General features: G+C 18.0%; 2 protein-coding genes across 2 annotated transcripts in view; both read right to left on the bottom strand.

Annotated features, from left to right (window-relative positions):
* Positions 1-5,027, bottom strand: part of LOC102680636 (odorant receptor 13a-like) — a 6,903-nt gene extending 1,876 nt beyond the window's left edge. The window contains exons 1-5 of the mRNA XM_006625103.2: positions 4,300-5,027; positions 3,297-3,633; positions 2,250-2,462; positions 2,060-2,173; positions 116-271 (exon numbers count right to left, since the gene is read on the bottom strand). Of these exons, the coding sequence (XP_006625166.2) occupies positions 116-271; positions 2,060-2,173; positions 2,250-2,462; positions 3,297-3,633; positions 4,300-4,556 (1,077 nt within the window). The 5' untranslated portion in view covers positions 4,557-5,027. The remainder of the gene's footprint in view (positions 1-115; positions 272-2,059; positions 2,174-2,249; positions 2,463-3,296; positions 3,634-4,299) is intronic.
* A 2,982-nt stretch (positions 5,028-8,009) lies between these two features.
* Positions 8,010-10,656, bottom strand: part of LOC102680490 — a 7,976-nt gene continuing 5,329 nt past the window's right edge. Inside the window, exon 4 of the mRNA XM_031514849.1 lies at positions 8,010-8,176. Coding sequence (XP_031370709.1) covers positions 8,126-8,176 — 51 coding nt within the window. The 3' untranslated portion in view covers positions 8,010-8,125. The remainder of the gene's footprint in view (positions 8,177-10,656) is intronic.

Raw genomic sequence — 10,656 nt, 5'->3', positions numbered from 1 at the left:
TATTTTTATATTATTCAAAATTTTTTTGCTCTTGTCAGAGACTCTTGCATGCCACTATGTATATTCTATAATATTATTATTTAAAACCATTAAATGTAAAAAATAAATAGCTTACACCTGTAAAACTTTCTAAGGAAAGACTTGAAAATTTTCCAAAAGTAAATGTGAAACCTTTTTGAGATCTTAGTATAACAGGTATTAAAAGTTGTCTTTCATTTGGTCGTAAATCATACCAAAGAAATTCATAAGCTGTATCGCCGATTAATTTGCTCTAATAATGAAATACATTTTAATATTATTAAATATTATTATTAAATTTAAAATATTAATAAATAATTTTATTAGATGGAACATTTAAATAGGAGAACATATAAAATCAAGTCATTTCATATTTATTAATAATAAAAAATATACGAAACGCTGAAATCAGAAAAACGAATTCTGATTTAAATTTATTGAAAATCAAAGAAAACGAAGATGTTTATTGTCAATGAATGAATAGAATTCAAAAGATTCAAAATAACGTTAAGAAGAAAGGAAAAGAAATTATTATTTCTTTTTTTTTTTAAATTTTGTTAATTATTAAATTAAAGCCAGGAGTTTAGTGATTTGCATATTATTATATATTCTTGTAATTTCTGCAATAATAAATTAATTTATAGGTGAGAATTAAAACAATAATTTTAATTTCTTTTTATTATTATTAAAAACAGATTTCTATCTTTATTAGTTGAAAGATCTTATTAAGATATTATTTTAAGATATTATTTTCTTATTAATATATTATTTTTCTTATTAAGATATTATTTTAACAAACAAACATAAACAAAAATTATTATTCTTTCTTTGCCCATTCTTCATTTTTCAATTTAATCTATGGTATTGATTTTCATGGTTGTTTATTTTTCTAAACTTATTAAAATATATTATTCATAAAGATCTTTATCGTTAATCTTTATCATTAAATGATATCAAATTTTTTAGATATTTTTTTATATAATTCTTTTTTTTTTTTTAAATACTTTAGTTTTCTAATAGCTATTTAATAGCATTTCATTCGGATTTTATTAGTACTATACTATATATTATAAATTTTATACTATTAATGTTTCTAGGTAAATTTTTACAATTTTTATCAATTTTTATAAAATAGTAATAGTTATTAATTTTTATTTTCAATATAAATCTTCTTCTATCTGCATTAGATTATTAAAATTTTTTATAATATTATTTTAGATTTATATCCTCTATTTTTAATGAAATCATTAACTGAATTGAGTCATTAATAAAACTTTTAATAAAACTTTTAGAAACTTTCAATTAATTTTATATTCTGAAATGTTGATGATTTTTTTATTTGGATCCAGAAGATATTAATTGAAGTTTCTATAGTATAGTTCGAATTGAAATGCATGATTTGACAATAATTTTGTTTTTTATTATAAATAAATTCAACAAGTCTGTTAAAAAATTTCTATCTTTATTAGAATAGTATGAATTATTTGTTTATTATGTAAATCTATAAATATAATTTGTTTATTATTTTAATTAAATATTCTATTAAATATTCTAATAAATAAATAATAAAATTATTACAGATTATTGTTTTCATTCCTTTTCTGTTTATATAAGTATAACAAGTGATACATAAAAATAAACTATATTAAGAAAATATTAATACATTAATTTAAGAAAAATTTTTTTCAAATAATTTTCTCTCTCATATATTGATGACTTTATTTAAATGCTCCATTTTATGTTTGACATTTGTATATTAACAGAATCATTTTTAATCATATTTTAAGATATCTATATATATATTAAAATACATAATAAATATTTTATTAAAATACTAAAAAATAATATTATAAAATTTATTATAATATTAGAAGACATAAAAGCGAAACATTTAATTTATGACAAGAAATAAATAAGTAAATTATAACATAGATATTGTTGTCAAGATCTTCTTTTCAAAAAAGAAATCATTATATTTTTACAGTACATTTGACATTTGACAAAAAATATAATAAAACAAAATGATATTTTATTTAAAAACCTTAATACGAAGATATTCACCAGCAAAACAATATATAAATGCTTCTAAACAAATTACCATATAAAATAAAACAGATTTGAGTAATAATAGAAAACCATTATCCTCGTGTATTGCCTGTAATATTCATTTTATACATTTTTAATATGAAAAAGTCAATATATCATTATATATAAATTGAAATATTACTTACAATTACAATAAGGAATCCTACACAGCAAGTAATTAAAGTATTTGATACAAGTTGACTAAGTGCTATATATGTAAACAGTTTTTCAATTCTTTCTGCAAAAATAATGATTTCTTGATGTCTGATAATAAAAAACTTTAAATGACTTGCACATATATGAGGAATATCTAATAAATTTTGACAGAAAATATCAATTTGACATCCTATATGAAGAACCTAAAAATTTGAATTTTTATGATAAAGTAATTGAAATAAGAATTCTGTTTAATATAATACAAATATAAATTTAACATAAGATTTTACATTATAAAAAATAAATATTCAAATAAATATTTGTTTATATCTTAGAGAATATTTTTAAATCATTATATTTATTAAATTTGACTTTTCGAGCAAAAGATTTTCTTTATGTGATAGATTTTAAACGAAACGCATCTCATCTAATTTAAATATTTCTTCTTGATGATAGGAAAAAGTGTTGCAAGAAAACGATTCGATTCGATTGAAGTAGCAAATATGATTACATAAAAAAAAAATTATTTTCAAAATTATCAATATTTTTATATTTTTTATCATATATTATGATTAAGTTCAATCATTTTCATAACATTGAATAAAAAATTTTCAGATATGTTTATAATAATATAACAATATAAATAAATGCAATAACAATTATGATAAAGTGAGATAAATGAAAAATTTCAATAAGTTCAATATATTTTCATAGATTCTAAAAGATTGTTTTAATAAATAATTTTTTAATCCTTTTTTTATGTTTCCAAATTATAATTACTTCTCAGGAAATTATTAAATTAATCTTAAAATCAACTAATACAATAATTTTGAGAATAATTTTTGTACATTATTAATTATTATTTTATTATTTATATAATTTTATTAATGTTTATTATATTGTTTATTTGTCTCTTTGAATCAAATAGTATTTTCTTTGTATTTTTCCTATTTTATTATCAATGATGAGTGAAATATTTAAAATACAAACAGAATCTCTGTGTAATTATTCAGGAGAAATATCACATTCATACCTACCACCATTAGAAGTAGAGCACTGAATGTTCCAAACGTAAGAGCTGCTGATATATGAATAAGAAGTTGCGAAGTTACTACAAATTCATAATTTGGAGATTCATTGGTTTCAAAAGGCAAATCCATTTTGAAAAGAAGTTCTCGAGGTATTGAATCATTAGTTCTTTGAATAGCTAAAGTACCGGTAATATAAAAAGCAGCAGATACTAAATATGAAGACATGACAATAGTTGTCATATAAAAAGAGATTTGTCTCGTTTTCGATATTAAATTATTTATGTCTATAACAGCATATTTTTGGCAATCCTTTTCCATAGTTGATAAAATATCACAAAACACGCTATATATTAATATATTAAATAAAAATTATTGTAAAATTTGATTTTACAAGTATTTCGATGAAAAAGTAAAACAAATTGATAATGTATAAAAAACGAATGATAAAAACAAATACATAAATATGTAATATAAATTACAAATATGAAAATTAGTATAAATGATAAAAAAAACAATATAAAATGACTATATTATTCAAAATTTATTTCGATTTATTTTTCACTTTTTATTCATTTCATTGAACAATTATCATGTTATGTTCTATATAATATAGAATATTTCATTGTATGTAGAATATATAATAAAAATATATTCAAAACACAAAAATAAATTAAAAATAAAATAAATTATAATAAAATTTTTTCATTTGTTTTAAAACTTTTTTAAATACAATAGAATTAATACAATAAAACTTTAATTATATAAATTTCATTTAAACGAAATTCTATTAATCTCTAATTAAAAAATTTATTGTATTTTATTTTTTTATTTACTTTTTTATTGTATAAGCTAAACTTCTATATTCATATTGAAAAATAATACATTAATTGCGTCACTTCAAATGAATCAATGTTCAAAACATAAAAGATACAAAAAATATTGACAACATTTTCTATATTCTAACAAATATTTATAAATTTATATTTATTAAAAATAAAACATAACTTACCCATAATTCACCCAAGTAACAATTAATTTGATAAACACTAGACTGAACGGCATAGCTATGCTTAAATTATCTATTATACTCATGAGATTATCAGATTTATAATGCATTACTATATATCTATACTGATAACTTTGAAGTACAGCCATTACTGCCAGCCAACCTAACTTATGTAAATATGGAAATGGTGTTCCAGGCCAAATACCAGCAAAATGAAGGCCGAATTTAACAGATGGGCTAAGCGTATTTAATACAAGCATTCTATGCAGATTTTGTATTCTTTCGCTTATATATTTTTAAACTATACTTTTCATTTATAAAATCACGTAATTTTCACAAATACGCATCACTATTACCAGAAAACAAATTTACTGAAGACTAATCTTACTAAAAAACTTACGTATATGCACGTTTACGATAAACTAAAAGATACATAAAAATTATGCGCAAGCATGCACAAATTATTCACGAGTGTCTAGCCATTTGTTTCACATTCTCAGAATCCACATAAATATTGTAAATAATATCACAAAATGATTGTAGGCTTGCTGCAAACAAAAGTTGAGGATAGTGAAAAGTATGTTGTTCAAAATATAATTTCAACTTTTACTATAACATAAAATGACTAGTTTTCTCAGAAAAGTATTGAAGGATACGATATGTAAGTGCATATTAAATTAGATTTATTATAAGTTGAAGGAAATGCAAAAGTTTTGATAGAAAGAAATATGTTTTAGGATTTTTACAATTAATAATGAAATATCCTGTTATATTTATTTTGTAGAAAATATATTAAAAATAATCTTGAAGAAAATTGAAAAATAAAATTTAATAAAATTAAAGATTGTAAACATATGTATATAATATTTTTGTATATTTTTTAAAAAAATTATCTGCAATATAAATAATTATATAAATTGTTATTTTATTATATATATATATTACATTATATATTGTATATATTATATTATATATGTTATATATATTCGTAATTCGTATTGTAAATAATAATATTCGTAATTGTAAATAAATTAATTTAATAGATAAGTTGTAACATTATTAATCAAATAATGCTTACATAATATAATATACTTAGTTTACATTTATACATAAATTAGGAATTTTGTAATAACAATAAATTATTAATAAAAATTAATAATTTATTCACTATTTTACAAATGTATATTATTTCAATAACTTTAATTATGAATGATAATGTTAAATTATTAATATACATATCACCGCTAATAAAATTATTTTATTAACATAAACATTACATTTGTAAACATTACATTATTTTATTAACATAACATTAAACATATTACATTTGTTTTTATTTATTTTTGTCAGAATATTTTTAATTTATTTTACTTCATATAAAATATATTTAGTTATTGAATATTATATTTTGTATATTACATTGTATATTATATTATATATTATTTGATTTAAAAAAATCTTAATCAAAATTAAAATAACGCATCTTCCACATAAGATTTTATTTTTGAAAACAAAAGATATATATAACAAATGTCATTTTTGATATATACTTATTGAAATATTAAAATAAAATTTTACTATTATATAGATATATGAAACTTGTTTCAAAACACGAAATTATAACATATATATAAGATTCTTTTCAAATAAGCATGTTATATAAATAATTTTTATTAATATATATTTACTTATTAATTTTATTAATAAATAAAATTTGCATAAATTAAATTTAAATATATTATTAGTAACTTATTACAACAACAATTAAATAATTTATATAGTAATCTCTTGTATACGTGTGATATCATATGAGTTCAAAATATATAGCGTTTTTTTAATGTTTAAGTTAATTATGGCAATGCCCGCACATAATATATTCTTATTACAATATTTTTATAATTGCAATTTTTTTAAAAATTTTTTAAAAATTTTAAAAATTGCAATTTTTTAAAAATTTTTTATACATTATCTAATAAATTAATCCTAATTTTTAAAAAAAATTTAATTGATTAATTCAATTTTCAGAAAATTATTTATTTTTAGAATGATCAAATTCTTCTTGTCATATTATAATATACTAGATTATAATAAATAACAAATTCTAGTTTTAATAAAATATAATTTTTTAATTTTAAATTCAATTCTTTAAATAAATTTTATTAACTTTATAAATTTTATGATTTTGATTTCCTAAATATGAATTCATTCCATATATTATGTTAGATAATCTGTTTTTAATCGAATTCTTATTTGTAATTTCTCTTAATGATATTCAATAATTAATTCGAAATGAGCTATTGTTTTAATTTTTTTGCATTACTATTTAAGATTTTATTATTTAAAGACTTTTTATACTATATTTACAATATTTCTTAAAATAATTAATTTTATTATCAAGATTTGAGTTTCAATAATTTTAATATTAATTTTAAGTATATTAAAAAAGCTAATCTTCATTCATAGAATCAGATCTAACATTCTTTTATTTATTGATATAGCTCATAATAATTTATTATAATTTAATAGTAATTTCAATTTTGAAATCATTCAAAATTAACTTATAAATAAATCATGACAAAATATAATTTATAATAATATAATATAATAAATTTGATTTTTGGAAATAATTTTAGCTCAAACTTCTTATACATATTCTTATCTGTTGAAATTAAATCTGAAAGTTGAAAATCTTTTCCAAAATTCAATTCCAAGAAGATATTTTCTGATTTTATTTTTATATCATAAAGTTTATCAGTTTTCTGTAAACATATACATAAGATTATTAAACCTGCATAATTTAAATTCAACAATAATTAAACGTAATTTAATAATAAGTGAATGATATACAAATTGCTAAGATATTTTCTTTTCCATTATTATTTTTATATATAATTTTTTCATGAAATCCTGATTGATAAATATATAGTTTTATAATAACATACATATAGTATAATACACATTTATGCTTCTAATAATGATAATATAAATATGATAGAAATGTAATGAAAATTGAATTTCGATTATTATGTTTTTTGTTTATTCAATTCTAATATACATCAGAATATAAATAAAATAGAAAATAGAAGAAAAAGATTTATTAATTAATTTTTAATATTTTTATTAAATGATAGATTTGGATTTCGATAAATAAGTTTAAACAATGATTGCTGAAATGTATCATCTAAACTTATTGTGTGCATCAAAGTGAAAAGAGAACAATTGAGAACAAAAAATATTTATCAGCTGATTCATTGCTGTTACAGATCTATTCAACTTTCTTTTTTTGGACTTCATCGAATAAAATATAATAACGATTTTATCTATGTTTTGTATCATCTTATAATATTGAATTATAATAAATTTGTCGCAGTTTGTATAAGATAAGCTTTTGTTAAACAAAATATATTTTATATTCTACAAAAAAAATTAATTATCCTTATATACATATCTTTATGTATTATATTACTTCAAAATCAAAAATATCAGAATAATTAATTGTAATTGTAATTTAAAATAGTATGAGTATCATATATATCATATATATCGTTTTAAAATTTTGAATATTATTATAATTGAAAGAAAAATCTTTGAAAACAAAGATATAAATAGATATTAATATTTCAAAAAATATAATATATAAATATGATATATATTTTTTAAAAAAATTAATCATACTAAATAAATAAAATGCAATATTTCAAGTTTTTATTGCTTTATATATATATAATTAATAATACATTCAAATAATATATTTTCAATCTGTAAACATATTCCAATACATATTCATACATATTCTATTTCTCAGGACGAAGTATAATGATCCTCGTAATTAATACATTGCATATAATATTGATATATATGATGCTGAAGCCTTTAAGACCTAAAAATAATACACCAAAAATAAAATAAAATAAAATATCAGATATAAATATTTTATTTAGAAATGTTTTTAAAGTTATATAATATATCAATACAGAGTTAATATCAATATAGAATTAAATTTTTTAAAAAATTTTTAAATTTTTTTGTTAAAAAACATGTTTAAAATCTAATAAAATTAATTAATAGACAAAAAACAATAAAAAAAATATATTTCATTTTCTGTTAAAAAAATATAAAATAATCTTTATTCTTTAAAATTATTTTAAAAATATTTATTACTTTATTACTTTTTCTAGTTTATTATTCCATACAATATAAGATTAATTATAGCCATCAATAGTTTTATTTAAGCAAAAATTATATTTATAGTTATGAAGAGGAATTATTTTTTCAAATGTAAAAGAAGAAAAAGTGATAATTTACAATTTCTCAAAAATATCTTTAGATTTCACTTAACAAAAAATGAAAATATGATATGGCAATTATGATTACATATAAAAGACATGTAGATTTTATATCAATTTTATATAATTACATATAGATTTTATATCAAAAAGATATAATTATTTTAAGAGTAAAAATATTAGATATATTTTTTTCTATCATGAAATTTTACTAGAAATAGTTTTAACAAGAAAATGCTGAAATAACGCCCAATGAATATACTTGTTTGCAACAAATACAAAATTCAAACTGTTAATGAGTCATGATAAAAAAACATGATAATAAAGAGCAAACATTAAGCATTAGCTATTTAGAGGATTCACTTTCTAAAATTCTACTATCTCAATTATCAAAAGAAAACTTAAAAAATATTTAGCTAACAATTAACTTTTTTAATTACTATTCTTATAAGTTCAACTGCTAAATAATTAAAATTGAGAAAGTTCTATTTCAATAGTTTGTCTTTCCTAGTAATAATATATGTTATGATACATATAATAACTGCACCTCATCATTATTGTAATTGCCATTTGATAGAACACTGCTACAAAAATTCAAATCTATATGAGTACATTATTGCTTAAGCGATTTATAATAGTCTATATGAATTGAATCTGCATGAATTTATTATAGTATAATTTATATATAATAAGCTCATTATAATACTGAAAAAGAAAAATATTTTACCGAAATTACCAGAATACCTATAGAAAAAATAAAAAATTTATTAAATTAAATTAGATTTATCGTATTCATCTTTCATTCAAAAGTTATACATGAAAGCTGTTTATTAGAAACACAAAGTTCTCAAGCAATAAGAGAAAATGTTTAAAAAAGAAATAAAAATGAAAAAATGATTTATTGGTTCATTGGAAACTATCTTTGATCTGAATCTTGATCTAATATGAAAAGATATTGATAGTATTGGAAATTGAAAGAAATTCATCTATTTAATTATTCTCTAATTATTCTCGTCCAAGAAAAATAGAATGAGTTTTTTATTTTTGAGTGAAACTCTTTTCTATTTATGGAAAAAGTAGGTTTTTTTTTAGAAGATCTTTGATCGATTTTGAAAAAGTCGAAATTCTCGCAATAAAATTTTTTCTTGTAACTCGTAGTAATCTAATAACAGACTTAAATAAAAATATTGTTTCATAAAAAAAAAATAAATATCAGTTTTTGATATATTTTAAGAAATTTTATTTTTTTGATAAAATTTCATTTCTTTGATAAACAATTTTCTTCGGATTTATTTTAAAAAGAAAATATATTGCTAAAATTTAAGATTTAGAAAAAATTAAGAAAGAAATTCATAGGATCAAAAGTTAAAAGAGAGAATGAAAAAGTAAAATTAATGAATTTTAAAAGATGAAATTCAAATCTATCGTTACGTAATTTTTCTCTGAAGTTTAAAACAAATGTCAATGTTAATTGTATAGAAAATATATGTAAATATAAAATTATACAATATCTTTTTTAAGACAAAAGAATCATTTTAATATAGTAACGAACTGAAACAGTTATAAAATTGAAATTGAAAAATGCATATTAAAGAATATTTTGTTATAAAATATATCAGAGATTTCAAAAACAAAATTGAATTTAAAATCAAGTCACTTCAAAATTAATTTTATGAGCATTGACAATTATAGCGAAAGATCAAAATCAATATGCTTAAAAATTAAGAAAATCATTACCGACATCTATATTCATTTAAAATTATAATAAATTTTATACTTCACATAAAACCAATCAATCAATTATTCTTAAATATTTTAATTGTTTAATTTATTCAATTTTAAATTGTATTAAATAAAAATGATATTATTAATAAAACATTAATAACAAATTATTAATATAACAAATTATTAATTAAAAACAGGAAATAATATGCTAATTAATTAATATCTTTCAAATGACATTAGCCTTAAAGCCTTTTTTATAAAAAATTTTTATTAGAACAAAAAATAGCATTATTATAATATATTATATAGTATATAATATATATAATTTTTGTTATTATAATATGTATAA

The sequence above is a fragment of the Apis dorsata genome, unplaced genomic scaffold (genome assembly GCF_000469605.1).
Source record: "Apis dorsata unplaced genomic scaffold, Apis dorsata 1.3 scaffold_1275, whole genome shotgun sequence".
NCBI classification, from domain to species: domain Eukaryota; kingdom Metazoa; phylum Arthropoda; class Insecta; order Hymenoptera; family Apidae; genus Apis; species Apis dorsata.
This window is presented reverse-complemented; position numbering and strand designations above follow the sequence as displayed.